At 35.1% G+C, this 15524-nt stretch overlaps 1 protein-coding gene across 1 annotated transcript; it reads left to right on the plus strand.

Moving 5' to 3' along the window:
* Positions 1 to 1488: 1488 nt before the first annotated feature.
* LOC308613795 (albumin-like) lies at positions 1489 to 15263 on the plus strand. The gene is made up of 11 exons (XM_081227827.1): positions 1489 to 1600; positions 2359 to 2416; positions 3483 to 3615; positions 4926 to 5134; positions 5691 to 5823; positions 7739 to 7836; positions 9334 to 9463; positions 10489 to 10703; positions 12037 to 12169; positions 13499 to 13596; positions 14912 to 15263. The coding sequence occupies exons 1-11, from the start codon at positions 1522 to 1524 to the stop codon at positions 15246 to 15248; spliced, it is 1623 nt and encodes a 540-aa protein (XP_081083953.1). The 5' UTR covers positions 1489 to 1521; the 3' UTR covers positions 15249 to 15263.
* The last annotated feature ends 261 nt before the right edge of the window (positions 15264 to 15524 follow it).

Here is a 15524-nt window from a genome sequence, read left to right on the forward strand (position 1 = left end):
TACAATTTCAGGCTTCAAAGAAATGGTTTTCTCCAATGGAAATAATTCCATAGGCAGATATTCATTTACTTCTGTTCAGCTATGGCTGGAAAGACAAGTCTGGCTCCCTTATTTGGACTCCCTTGAGCCATTAAAAAAACTCTTATCAGCTCTAGCTAGCTAGCTATCATCTGAATGTATATTACCCATCTCTGTCACCTATCTAAAAATCTATCACCTGTTTTTCTATTATCTCCTCTTCTGTGCTTGATTATTTAATTAGTACCCTGAAAATGAAATAAAATAAAATAAGATCATAGAAAGTGTATTTCTTTCACCATATGACTGAATAGGAAAAATAATTCTTCTCTTGAGTATTTACTAGTCTCTGAGTCTATATGTGCCATACGGCAAAATGACTGTCAGTTTTAATTGACTCGGTTATTTAATTAAATGAAATGACTGACTTGGTACTAATTATTGTTCTGTAGTATCAGAGAGGGTCAATTTTCCCACTGATTGAAATGCATAGTTCATCTTTTAGAGCAAAAGGGCAGAGAGAGAATAGTCATTCAGAGGTAGAGATCAGAATCTTGGGTGGGGAGATTAAGAAAGGAAGTTTGAAAAAACATTTAAAAAAATTATCTTTGTTTTGCTTTGTTTTTAGACATGAAGTTAAATTTATTTTAAAATTTAAAATAACATTAAAAAAGAGCATGTGACTTCTCTTTTTATTAAAAGAGAGAAAGGAAAAAAGCATGAAATAGGGATGGAAAGAATATGATGCCTGGTAAAGAAGATCTAGTATTCTTATAACCACTAAAGGTGTAATCAGGCTCAGCCTGTCCTGTGTATATTATGATGGCAAAGATCATCATTACTGCCATTGTGTCCATTTTCTTCCCCATGTCTACTTCATGAGAGATACCCACATTGCCTCTAAGTACTTTGCTCTAGGGCCTGAACCACATGTGGGCCAGAGCTGAGATTAAAATGTAGGACTTTTGAATATCCATTTCAGTCATTATTGTTGCTATGGCTTTTCCTTAGTTCTCAAATGTGTGTGTATGTGTACATTTTTCATTATTTATCAATAAAAGTACAGTTTGAATTAGTAATAGATACAATTCAGAGCTTAGCTCTTTTAGTATATGTTATTTCCAAGCTAAGTTATTGGTTTGGTTAAATTTTTGCAAATACTGAAAACTCAAATGTTCAAATGGTAAATCACAGAGAACATGGTAATTGTACAAATTGTTTAAACTCTTATGTAAAATTTGATAAGGTGTTTTACATAACTAATGAATTGACAAGGTCTCGTGGAGAAAACAGTTCCAGATCGCAAACATACGCAACGGATTTAGTCAAACAATTTTTTTGGCAAGAATACTATGACTTTTGTAATCAGTTGTGAGCCAATGAAATACAAAGATGAGTCTAGTTAATAATCTACAATTATTGGCTAAAGAAGTATATTAGTGCTGATCTCCCTCTATTCATCCTACATTTTCTCTTCTATCAACCCCACAAGGCTTTGGCACAATGAAGTGGGTGACTTTTATTTCCCTTATCTTTCTCTTCAGCTCTGCTTATTCCAGGGGTGTGTTTCGTCGAGATACACGTAAGAATTCTATTTTTCTACTGTTCAACTTTTATTTTCCTAATAAAAGAAGGTTTCAGTAAACCTTGAATCTTTAATGAAGTAAGTTTTCCTTTAGCATTTATTTTCTAGACTGTTATGATATTTTGTATTTGTGAACCCTTAAGAAGTTATCTTATATTTCTAATATCCTAGGTGAAATAAGTAGTGAGAATTGTTTAGTAACTGTTATTTGCTATTGCACATGAGGGAACTTAGTCAGAGTGAATTAAACTTCACAGAATATAGTTGAAGATAGAAATCAAAAGTCCAGATTCCCAAAGGTCTATCCACTGTACCTTAATTTATATAAAAAATATAAAATCTGTGTTTTTAATCTTATAAATAGAACTTTTTATTTATATATATATATTTATATATTTTTTCATATATATATATATATTTTTTATGTATTTATATTTTTCATTTCAGACTGTCCTCTCAGTGGCTGTTAATAGACACTGCAAAGGCATTAGATCTTATCCAGGTTTGAATATAAAGCTATAAATATTTGATGATTTTTCAAATAGTATCATTTGAGATTAAATAACTCTTCTCCTTAAATGCAGAAGAAATAGTTCACCATCATCCTAAGATTTTCTGTTGGGAGTCAGAGCTCATATCTTGGAGCAAATGAATACCTAAGTCAAATGGAGAGAAACATAAAAAATAAGATCTTAACCAGTTGTTTCTTTAGAATTTAAAGCAAATCTTTTTTTTTTCCCTTTTTTTCCCCCCAGACAAGAGTGAGATTGCTCATCGGTTTAATGATTTGGGAGAAGACAATTTCAAAGGCCTGTAAGTTAAAATATTTAAAAATGAAAATTTAACGTTTCTAATAGTATTGGTTATAATTTTGAAGTCCTTATATTCCACTGTCATCAAAGATTCTAGAACAGTACTGTCCAATAGGGTTTTCTGCATTGATGCAAATATTCTGTATCAGTGTAGTCCAATATAGTAGCCATTGGCCACATGTGGCTATTGAGTACTTTAAATATGACAAGTGCAGCTGTGGGTCAAAAATTTAAACAGGGGCTTTCCTGGTGGCACAGTGGTTGAGAGTCTGCCTGCCGATGCAGGGGACACGGGTTCGTGCCCCGGTCCGGGAGGATCCCACATGTCGTGGAGCGGCTGGGCCTGTGAGCCATGGCCACTGAGCCTGCGCGTCCGGAGCCTGTTCTCCGCGGCGGGAGAGGCCACAACAGTGAGAGGCCCGCGTACCACAAAATAAAATAAAATAAAATAAACAGTATTTAATTTTAATTAATTTAAATATATAGTCACTTATGGCTAATGGCAACTGTTTGGACAGTGTAGCCCTGGAACTCTTATATAACCTGCATGGTGGAAAGTTCCTTTCACAACTAGCTTACTAAATTCTTTTACCTAGCAAATAGTTCTGTGGTTTCTTGAGATGATTTTAATATTTTTTAATCTAGTAAAAGTTGAGAAAATAGTTTATTTTTCAAGGTCTATCTCATTCTACAGCCTGATTAAATAAGATATGTGTGTGGTTTTTATTTTTTGTTTTAAATAGTCAAAAGGCCTATGTAATGCCCCAGTCTTAACAATTAGGTCTATTTAGAATACATTTTGCTTGCTTGCTCTATGTGTATGCATCTACTGACATGCACACACATATTTTTATACGTGGTGGAAATATAATCATCTTTGCTTAGAAAGCCACACATACCCGCTTAGGTCTCAGATAATAGCTGATGTGAACAGGCTTTCTGGATAATAGTAAGCAAGATGTGTAAAATATAGAACATATACAGACACGCTATTTGTTTTCTAGCATAGCAACCTACTGTATATTAAAATTTTATTATGCTACATTTTTCTATGTCCTTCGTTTCAGGGTGCTGATTGCCTTTTCTCAGTATCTTCAGCAGAGCCCATTTGATGAGCATGTAAAATTAGTGAATGAATTAACTGAGTTTGCAAAAACATGCGTTGCTGATGAGTCAGCTGCAAATTGTGACAAGTCACTTGTAAGTATATTCTGATTTTGAATAGTATTTCTTCCTCCTTTATGTAATCTTCAATGTTTAAAAAGGAAACAAATACCAGTTTAGTTTTCTCAATTATTACTAAATGACCGTATTTGTAAGCAACGCTCAAAAGTGGGTATAGCCACTGTTTCTTCAATGATAGATATATTCTAGTATACCCACAATTTTAAAAACATTTCTTTGTTGAAACCACACACAAGAGTCATAGTGTTTTTAAATGGAAATTTTTTATTTGTAGAAGTTTCTTTTTAAAATTTGAAGTTAGGTTTCTTTTCATAGAGGCTAATAATGATAATATAGTTTTTATCTTCAGAAAGTACTCACCTGATCTCTGTGCTAACTTTGTTACCCGGGTAAAATAATAGTACAGCTATGCATTCCTCATTTTAGGGATATTCATATTTTTACATACAATAAAAAAATCAGAACTTTGAACTTGTGATATTTTCAGATTGGTCTTTAATATAAGGATAGCATTATGTTTCTCTCACCACTTAATCTATATATACCTTTCTGGGGACAGGCAGTTTTTTATTTATCACTAAAGCCTTTCTTCCTCTTATTTTTCTCTATATGTACTTCTGCCTCAAGGCAGAATCAGTTCTTTAGCTACACACAATAATATTGCTCTAAATATGAATTTTAAAAATGTGTCTTTTTAAAAAAATTAATAAATTCTGTCTTGAGCAGCATATTTTCCCTAAAGTTATAATTAATTTCATAATAAAAATTAATGGGGACAGAAAGGATTCATTTAATGGAATATGCATTGAGGCAAATATTTCTAGAACAAAAAAAATCTATATTTTAATACAATAACAACTAATGCATGGTAGATTATGTTACTCTTCAATTTTGAATGGTATCTACTAAAAAGTTGAACCTCTCAAAAAGGAGCAGATCAAATGAGAAACTATATGAACACTTCCCTCCCTAATGTGAATTCACTTGCTACTTAGAGGATATTTTTCCTTGAGTTTTTATTATAATGATTGTTCTCCTAGCCTTTAGCCTCAGGTGGAAATAGGAGTTATGCTCATTCATTAAAGTCATTGTCTTTTTGTCCTTCTGTTTTATCCACTATAAGTGATAGTGTGACAGTTAATTCTTATGGAAATCACACATAGATGGTCAAATCAAGGGAAGGTGTCTAAATCTGAGAAAAATGTGGATTTTTATATGATTTACTAACCAAGGCTTACCAAGATATTAATTCCTTATACTATTCTTTGGGTATGAGGAAAACAAAATTCTGCCCAGCAATTTGACACCTGCTCTCTTTCACTTAGCACACTCTCTTTGGAGATAAACTGTGTGCAGTTGCATCCCTTCGTGAAACCTATGGTGAAATGGCCGACTGCTGTGCGAAACAAGAGCCTGAGAGAAATGAATGCTTACTGAAACACAAAGATGATAATCCAGACCTCCCTAAGTTGAAACCAGACCCTGATACTTTGTGTGCCGAGTTTAAGGAAAACGAACAGAAGTTTTGGGGAAAGTAAGTAATCAGATTTTTAAGCTTCAAAATTAAAAATTATGGAATAGGTCAAGACTCATTATAACAATTACTATTATGAAAAATATTGTCAGCATTAAGACTTGAAGCTTCTGTTCTAATGACAATTTTCAAAGAAATAATATATGATACTACAAAATTCTACACGATGAAAAAGTCGGTCAAAGATCTTTTGGAGTTCATCAAAACAGGATATGATCTGTATGAAAATATTTGAAGTTGACATGTATTAAAATATCATAAAGATATATATATTTAGTATTCTCAGAATTTATTTCATTTTAGTCAATAACATATCACTGATATTTAACTAATTTATGCATGTGTGTATATTTATATGTATATATATGTATGAGTTTAACATTTTCACTGACTCAAAGAGTGACAAAGGCAAGTTCATTATGTGCAAATTGAGCTTAACTGGTCAATTAGATGTCTTTAGATTTTGGAGGTTCTGGGGAGAATGTAGATTACAAGTGTTCTTACAATACTGTCTGCTATAGAAAAATGGCTGTCTGTTTTTTGTTTAAAAATTTAGATACCTATATGAAATTGCCAGAAGACACCCCTACTTTTATGCCCCAGAACTCCTTTACTATGCTCATCAATATAAAGGAGTTTTTGCAGAATGCTGCCAAGCTGCTGATAAAGGTGCCTGCCTGATACCAAAGGTATTCCCCAGAAGAAGAATAGAAGAACCAATTCATAACCAAATCTCAGTTTGGGGACATCTTATGGTTAGATTTAGGAAACCTAAGCCTCCAATAGAAACTTCTTTATGTGGTCAAAAACACCTTCCTCCGTCTTTTTAAAAAAATTTTTTTTATTAGTTTCTGCTTTATAACAAAGTGAATCAGTCATACATATACATCTGTTCCCACATCCCTTCCCTCTTGCATCTCCCTCCCACCCACCCTCCCTATCCCACCCCTCCAGGCAGTCACAAAGCTCCGAGCTGATCTCCCTGTGCTATGCGGCTGCTTCCCACTAGCTATCTACCTTACATTTGGTAGTGTATATATGTCCATGCCTCTCTTTCGCTTTGTCACAGCTTACCCTTCCCCCTCCCCATATCCTCAAGTCCATTCTCAACTAGGTCTGTGTCTTTATTCCCGTTTTACCCCTAGGTTCTTCATGACATTTTTTTCCTTAAATTCCATATATATGTGTTAGCATACGGTATTTGTCTTTCTCTTTCTGACTTACTTCACTCTGTATGACAGACTCTAGGTCTATCCACCTCATTACAAATAGCCCAGTTTCATTTCTTTTTATGGCTGAGTAATATTCCATGGTATATATGTGCCACATCTTCTTTATCCATTCATCCGATGATGGACACTTAGGTTGTTTCCAGCTCCGGGCTATTGTGAATAGAGCTGCAATGAACATTTTGGTACATGTCTCTTTTTGAATTATGGTTTTCTCAGGGTATATGCCAAGTAGTGGGATTGCTGGGTCATATGGTAGTTCTATTTTTAGTTTTTAAAGGAACCTCCATACTGTTCTCCATAGTGGCTGTACCAATTCACATTCCCACCAGCAGTGCAAGAGTGTTCCCTTTTCTCCACACCCTCTCCAGCATTTATTGTTTCTAGATTTCTTGATGATGGCCATTCTGACTGGTGTGAGATGATATCTTATTGTAGTTTTGATTTGCATTTCTCTAATGATTAATGATGTTGAGCATTCTTTCATGTGTTTGTTGGCAGTCTGTATATCTTCTTTGGAGAAATGCCTATTTAAGTCTTCTGCCCATTTTTGGATTGGGTTGTTTGTTTTTTTGCTATTGAGCTGCATGAGCTGTTTATAAATTTTGGAGATTAATCCTTTGTCAGTTGCTTCATTTGCAAATATTTTCTCCCATTCTGAGGGTTTCCTCCATCTTTTCCCCCACAAAGATCTTTCACATTTTTTGAAGGCCTATGTCTTCCACCTTCCTCCTTCTAAGATTTGCCTAAGTGGATTTGGTAGAGGGAATCGCTGTGTATGTGTCTAAATATCCTGCCCCTTTTAATAGTGCAAGTTGCTATAGTGAAATACGGAAACTCATGTTTAAAATTACACAGCAACGCAACACAGTTTTTGTTTCTCTTTTCATGAGACTTTTTTAATCGGAAAGGAATTTAAAGTAGGGGAGAATTTAACTGCATCTAGAAGCCTGGGTTTATTCATTCATTCCATAAATATTTACACTGCATTCTCTTTTACAGGGAGTTTATTGATGTTATGATAGTTGGTGGAGGAGGCATTGAAAGGTGTTATATGCAAAATTAAGAAGTCAACAAAGTTCTGTTACCTGGGATATTAGTGTACTCTGTCCTTCCACTTTTCCTTTCCGTTCCCTTTTCCCTAGCAATGCCTCCATGCTGGTTCTTAACTACCTGGAGGTTTCCACTAGGAGCAGACTGACTTTTCCTCTTCCTACAGAACAAAATAGTTATTTGCCAATAGTGATACTTGGGAATTTAGGGGTAAATTCTCTCTTTAAAATTCAATTTGCCATAGTCTCATCTGAGCTTATGAAGGGGTGGTCTGTGTAAAATTTTTCTTTTCTAATTTTTCCAAAATTGTTTCTTTTTACAGATTGAGACCATGAGAGAAGGAGTACTGGCTTCATCTGCCAGACAGAGACTCAGGTGTACCAGTATCCAAAAATTTGGAGAAAGAGCTCTAAAAGCATGGTATTTTAAACTTAGTTTGCATTTTTATAATGATGTAAATGATGATGGTTCAGTTGACAAAACTGTACACTTGCATGTCGTTTTATGCAGTGCTTTCGCATATATCTTTTTGGTTGTCTAAAAGGTAGAAATTTGACAGAGGTGAAAACCAGAGCATCAGTAACAATTTGTCATTATATTTTTATCATATCTTTTCTAAGTAGCCAAAGAATCTAGAGGACTTTTTAGTTCTTCTAGGACAGGTGTTTAAACTCCCATGTATTTATAATGATTGTGATCTTAGTATAATGGTCCACTGTTTTTATAAAGCTGTAGTCAGGGTCTTTTATTTAATTTTATCTCCCCTCCACCCAATTATCTGAAGTGTCTGCTTGTCTTTTTATGTTCTGATAATTAATTTCAGCCATTAGGTTTTCTCCTCATTTTCTTGTAGCACCAGTTCTGCACTTAATGTCTTGTTTTTGCCTGGGCCTCTGTTTTTATATTATTAGCTAGCTCTAGAAGCATCATCCTCCAGTATCTGAGCCAAGGAACTCCCCTTCTCCATCTCCCACACCACCGCCACCAATCCCTCCCTTCTAGTCAACACGAACAGGAAATAAAATGAAAATAGATATTTTGCAAACTCTCTAGAAACTAGCACTTGAGCTATCTTTGCCTGTCATCCCTACCATCTATACCACCAAAAGCAACCAAATCAATAAACGAAACAACCTTGACACGAAATGATACATAGTTAAACAGGCTATGATTGGTTTGGGGGAAGAAGTGTCTTTTGTCAGATTTAGGCAACTCTGAAATGATTTGGGAAAGCTTGTGGATGTTAGCCTTTTACATCTTGTCAGTGAGCTGAGAGATTATGCTGAATCAATTTCTTGGTAAAAATATGCTGAATCAAAACTCTCTAATTTTGTAGAAGCTATGAAATTTCTTTTCTCAGAGACCTTTGGAAGTCAGGAAGAATGTGTTTTAGTTAATAAAAAAAAGGATAACTGGAATTTGTATGGCACTTCCCAGTTCATAAAATGCTTTCATATGTATTATCTAATTTAATCCTCACAACAGTCCTTTGGCTTAGCATGTTGTTGTGACTCTGTAGAGACTGAAGCTCAGAGAGGCTAAGTAACTTGCCTAGGGTCACACTGTTAATAAGCTATAAAGCCAGATCTGGAAGTCAGCTCTGGGCTCCAAACCTGATGCCTCTCAGCCTGTTGCCTTTTTTAGAATCGCTCTTTGATTTCTGCTTTCATGAATTGCTGGACTTCTAACAACAATACACACTCCTACAATGGATAATTAGGCCCTACGGAAACATTTTGCCCCAAGATAAAAATTTGGTTCAGAATTAGCATTAAAATAAGAACTAATAAATCTTACAAATTATTTCTCTATGTTATTTTATCCTAAATTTTCTTGTTATACGTAGTATTTTCCTAGTGCTTTCATATAAAATGTTGCCTGTTAATAATATTCTGATGGGAGAATTTTCTTCTTTAGGTCGGTAGCTCGCCTGAGCCAGAAATTTCCCAAGGCTGATTTTGCAGAGGTTTCCAAGATAGTGACAGATCTTACGAAAGTCCACAAGGAATGCTGCCACGGTGACCTGCTTGAATGTGCAGATGACAGGGTAAAGAAACCTCAGTATACTTTTTGGTAACTTACTTGCTTAAGTTGGTAGAATCAATTTGTTTAGCATCAGAACAACTGAGAGTGGTTTGAGATAGTTTTCTATGCTCTAATCTGCTCAATACTTGCCTTGCCTTGCGGTTCTTTCCTTCTTTCTTTCTCTCTTCCTTCCTTCCTTCCTTCCCTTCTTTCTTTCTTTCTTTCTTTCTTTCTTTCTTTCTTTCTTTCTTTCTCTTCCTCCCTCCCTCCCTCGCTTTCTTTCTTTCTTTCTTTCTTTCTCCTACTCAGTAAGTGATCTGATAAGCTCATTCAGTAATTTGTAATCCCTTTCATTCATATTCTGAGAACAAAAGCTTAAAACTGAAGTAAGACAGTTACAAAGATAGATCTGTAAGAAGATTTTTTAATGAGGTGGGAGGAGTTGGAGAAAGGCTAGAATCTGAAGAGACCTTTGGAAATTATGTAACTTTTGCTCTATATTCTCTCAACTGTCTGTGTTAAAAATACAAATATTTAGCATATCTCTTTTTCTCAAACTGAAAATATGACCAAATACCAGAATCCTAATCTCTTAGGACACTTTCTAGAAAATTTAAGGCAGATATTTTACATGTGTAAGTAAGGTCTGTGACTATGATCTTGACTAATTTTTCAAAAATCTGTAACATTTATTTAGTTTTTTGGTTTCAAGATGCCTGCACTTAATTTGTGGGGAATATTTGGAAAAACAGTACTGAATTTTAGTTTAAAATTTAAATGCTTTAACAGTAGAAATATAAAATTAATAAATAACTGATATGAGACCTTATTACTGACTAGTTTTTTCAAATCAAGTGGAAATGTTTTAGTAGTTCTATCAGTGTCTCTAGACTTAGCAGCACAGACTGAAAATATTCACGGAAGGCATGTTGGTATATGTATGGTCTTAGAATAAAATGAACTTGTTCTGCCAACATAGTAAAAGTCTAGGGAGGCAGCACAGCAATGTCAATTTACATTGAAAAGTTTCCATCAACTTGCTTATAGGCGGATCTTGCCAAGTATATATGTGAAAATCAAGCTGCAATCTCCACTAAACTGACGAAGTGCTGTGATAAGCCTCTGTTGGAAAAATCCCACTGCATTGCTGAGGTGGAAAAAGATGAGTTGCCTGAAAACCTGTCCCCATTAGCTGCTGATTTTGCTGAAGATAAGGAAGTTTGCAAAAACTATAATGAAGCAAAAGATGTCTTCCTGGGCACGTAAGTGGATAAGGAATGATCTTTCATAGTTTTATGTGGTCTCAGGATTTAGGAAATTATTCTAGGCTCTCCTTTGGAATTGCTACAATCTTCATGTTGCCTACAATGTTTCTTTATTCTTTCTTCTCCCAGTCTTTAAACATTTTTGGAAAAAATTAATTTTAAAAATTGTAAAATTATACATGCATATAGCAGATGCTCAATTAATAGAGAAGAGTACAAAGTAATAATAAAAGTTCATTTTTACACCCCCATTTCATTCCTTACTCCTTAGGAATATTTCTGGAAATACCTATAGAAATATTTTTAGTATACATAAATTATATACATATTATTCATTCATGCATTCATTCAAAGAGTATTTCTTGAACTTACATATCTGTGAATATATGTGATACATCTTTATGTCTCTATATCTATCTATCTATCTATCTATCTATCTATCTATCTATCTATTGATATATCTGATGTCAGCAAAGAACTATAAAGAGAAGTAGAATGTTACCAGGTGCTTTATATTTGGTTAAAAAGACCAGAAATCTGGTAGCATGGCAAGGCAGCATTAAATGACAGCAATTGAATGACAAAATTGATGATTATATAAAGTCAGTAAGTGTAGTGATAAACTTTGCATTTTTATTGCTCAATTATAATAGTATTCTGTGCACTAAATAATATTTCATAAAATTATGTACCCATCAAGAATTTACTCATACAGAGAGGAAAAAAATTAAGAATATATCTCTATTTATCTATCAGAACCTTTTTGAGGTGTAGTCAGAATCAAACAAATTATACCCAGTAGTAACAGGTGTCATTCCTCAGACATTTAATATGTGCCAGAGCGCATGTGTTTCGCATAGATTACGTCATGTACTTCCCACAGTTCACCTTATGAGATAGGTACTATTATTATCCCCATTCCACAGAGGAGGAAACAAAGTCTTGATAGTTTTAATAAGTTGCCTAAGGTGATATAATAAAATAAGTGGCAGAGCCAGGATTTGATAGCTTTAACTCTGAACTTCCAAGTCCTTAGCCACTAAGCTTTACTGCATGGGGTTTAGTCAAATTCAGACCTTTAGGATATGAGTTATTTTTGTGGTTAATTATGGGTTTTTTTTTTGATGTTTTATTTACTTATTTATTTGTCTGCACCGGCTCTTAGTTGCAGCATGCATGTGGGATCTAGTTCCCTGACCAGGGATTGAACCTGGGCCCCCTGCATTGGGAGTGCAGAGACTTAGCCACTGGGCCACCAGGGAAGTCCCAATTATGTAGTTTTTCTTGCTCATTTGTCCAACTAAATCTATTTTATTGTCATCTTAATTAGGTTTTTGTATGAATATGCGAGAAGGCATCCTGAGTACTCTGTCTCATTGCTGTTGAGAATTGCCAAGGCATATGAAGCCACACTGGAGGATTGCTGTGCCAAAGATGATCCTCCTGCATGCTATGCCACAGTGGTAGGTTTCTGGAAGGAAAAAAAATATAGCTCTTTAACTGATGATTCTAATAACAGGAAAGAAAAATAATGCAAGAATGTTACATAGTGCAATTTAGAATTTTTCTTAAGATGGTTTCAACTCTGTGCTTTTAAACATTATAGGAATAATAGCCTTAAATAGAAAGATCAAAGAGAGCAATCTCTAATTTCACAAAATCTTTTTTTTTTTTTTTTTTTTTTTTGCGGTACATGAGCCTCTCACTGTCGTGGCCTCTCCCGTTGCGGAGCACAGGCTCTGGACGTGCAGGCTCAGCGGCCATGGCTCACGGGCCCAGCTGCTCCATGGCATGTGGGATCTTCCCGGACCGGGGCACGAACCCGTGTGCCCTGCATCGGCAGGCGGACTCTCAACCACTGCACCACCAGGGAAGCCCTAATTTCACAAAATCTTGACCATGCTTTTTCTCCTTTTTACACTCCTGAGAACAAAATAAAGTAAATTTAAATGTTAAGAGATTTAACTTAGATATAAAGAAAGTTAACCTGATTCCAAGTTTTATTAAGTATCAAGAATTAGTATCATAAGAAAGATTGTGAAATCTAGTACTTTAGAATATTTTCAAATCCTTTTTTGAGACAGTTTAGGAATGGTTTTACAAGAAATTAACTGTGGAGAGGAAATCTGTTTTGAGAATATTTAGCATATTTAGCTATGCTAAAATAGAATTTTATCATGTTTGAGATATTTAGTACTCCTAGCACATATAGTGGTGTGCAAACTTAAGAATCAGAGGAAAGTCATTTTTTCCTCTACCAAGAAACTGGTTATATGCCAAGTGCCACACAGGAACTGATGACCAAGGTAAAATCTCTTATCTCAGAAAGCTCAGGATCCAACTGGAGAGATGGCTTAATAATGATGATACTTACAATCATAGCCATCATTTATTGAGTTTTTACTATATTCCAGGCTATGTTTAAATTTCACTAGCTCAGGTAGTCTACAGAGCAGTTCTCTGAGGTGAGTATCATGTTCTTCATCTTAGAAATGAGGGTTCTAAAGCTTTGAGATGGGAAGTAAAGTTGCACAACTAGAACATAAGTCAGGTTGGCCTGGCTCAAACATCAGCAGTTGCACTCCAGAGTCTGAATGTTCTTAATCACTTATCTCATACGGTCTCATTAAATAAACAGTTTGGACATATTATAATAGATTTGACATTAAAAATCTATTTACATGGCTTTGGGCAGAAAGGAGGAAGGATCTCATTCTGCCTAGAAGGATGAAAAACAACCTGCATCTGGTCCTCAGGGAGAATGTTGTAAACACAATTCTTTTATTTTTCAGTTTGAGAAACTTCAGCCTCTTGTGGAGGAGCCTCAGAATTTAATTAAACAAAACTGTGAACTTTTTGAAAAACTTGGAGAATATCAATTCCAAAATGCGTAAGTATTTTTGCTTATTGACTAAATTTTTCATGTTTCATGTTTTCATGTTTATTTTTGGCTGCCTTGGGTCTTCCTTGCTGCACACGGGCTTTCTCTAGTTGTGGAGAGCAGGGGCTACTCTTCGTTGTGGTGCACGGGCTTCTCATTGTGGTGGCTTCTCTTGTTGCAGAGCACGGACTCTAGGCATGCGGGCTTCAGTAGTTGTGGCTTGCAGGCTCTAGAGCGCAGGCTCAGTAGCTGTGGTGCATGGGCTTAGTTGTTCCGTGGTGTGTGGGATCTCCCAGACCAGGGCTTGAACACATGTCCCCTGCATTGGCAGGCGGATTCTTAACCACTGCACCACCAGGGAAGCCCTATCATAGAACTTTTAATCTTGAAAATAAAGTATCATTTCTAATCACTCTCCATCAAAAAAGACCAGAGAAAATGAAATAAAATAGTTGATGGGATGAAGAGGCGTATATTTGAGTGCAGTTTAAAAAATTGGGCTCTTAAGTCTAGGAGGAAAAATATCAAATCTTGGGATATAGGAACTGAGGATGCCATTTGAAAGTTAAGAAATAGTTTATGAGCAAACAAAATACAGCAATACTTCACAGAGCAGAAAATAGTATGTCTTCAGTAGCAGTAGCTCAATAAGATGATGGATTAATGTCCCGATTAAATAGAGCCTTATCTGTGGAAGTTAAGACAGGAAGGGATACATCATTTAGTTATTTATTGTTCAGCTTACACATGTTAGCACTCTTCTACCTATAGGTGCTAGGAATAACAACAATAAACAAGACATAGTCTCTTCCCTTGAGTAGATTATGGTCATACATTGGCTTTCAACGGTGATTAGCATTTTTAGTAAATGATTATTACATGCTAGACACCACATCAGGTTGATTGCATACTTGGTTCCTTTTAATTTAATCCTTGCAGCATCCGTTTTGAGTCAGGTATATTTCCTTCCATTTCATGGGTTAGAAATTTCATCCATCTTTCAAATTAAGTACAGTGCTGATGTTTGTTAAGCTCTCAGTAGGTTTTATTGAAAGAAAGAAGCAATTAATAAATATTTTAATGTCACTGAATTACAATAAGGTAAGCCACTTAGATTATACAGCACAGGTGGATTCAAAGCTAGGCTTAATTAGTTGCTCAGGACAAGGTCTTCTCCCACATTACCCTGCCGACCTGGAGATGATAATTTTATGAATGGAAAGCCATCTTAGTGGATTTGGCCAAGTGATCTCTGCTTGACCTGATGTGTTAGAAAAAGACAGTTTCTTGCCTGGCTGAAAACACATGGATTATGTTGTTATAGGCTCATAGTTCGTTACACCAAGAAAGTACCCCAAGTGTCAGCTCCAACTCTCGTGGAGGTCTCAAGAAACCTAGGAAGAGTGGGCTCTAAGTGTTGTAAGAATCCTGAATCAGAAAGAATGTCCTGTGCTGAAGACTATGTGAGTCTTTTAGAATATGATAAAGTTAATAATGATGAATTTTTGCTTTTAGATATTGACAAAGCTAACTTTCAGAAGCAAGAGTGGGCTAATGTGTGTGTGTTTGTGTGTGTGTGTGTGTGTGTGTTTTGTGTATATGGTAATGGCAGCCAGGATTTGGTCACCTGTATTATCCTGACCATCAGAAAGAGGTTTTAGATAAGATTCCAAAAATGATAAATTGTTTTGAAAAAATTCTGTGAATTTTTAATGTTCCATCCTGGGATTTTCTAAATTTTTACTTTCTTTGGATCTTTAATGTATCAGTATAAGACTATTTCTTCCTTACTCCAAGACATAGATCAGGATCCACCTCAAATTATTTAATCAATTATTTTCTCAATATATTATTCTTAAAATGTAGACATATTTAATTAAAAGAGAAGACTTCAAAGTCCCTTATTATTTGTAGTTCTAAAAATAAGCAAATCATTG

The sequence above is a fragment of the Mesoplodon bidens genome, assembly GCF_964165515.1.
Source record: "Mesoplodon bidens genome assembly, chromosome: 1".
NCBI lineage: Eukaryota > Metazoa > Chordata > Mammalia > Artiodactyla > Ziphiidae > Mesoplodon > Mesoplodon bidens.

Bases quoted from the DNA above. Each gene is read 5' to 3' on its own strand.
- LOC308613795 (XM_081227827.1), top strand. From the start codon at position 1,522: ATGAAGTGGGTGACTTTTATTTCCCTTATCTTTCTCTTCAGCTCTGCT. The intron at 2,417-3,482 runs GTAAGTTAAAAT...CCTTCGTTTCAG, and splicing joins GAAGACAATTTCAAAGGCCT to GGTGCTGATTGCCTTTTCTC. The intron at 13,597-14,911 runs GTAAGTATTTTT...ATGTTGTTATAG, and splicing joins GAATATCAATTCCAAAATGC to GCTCATAGTTCGTTACACCA.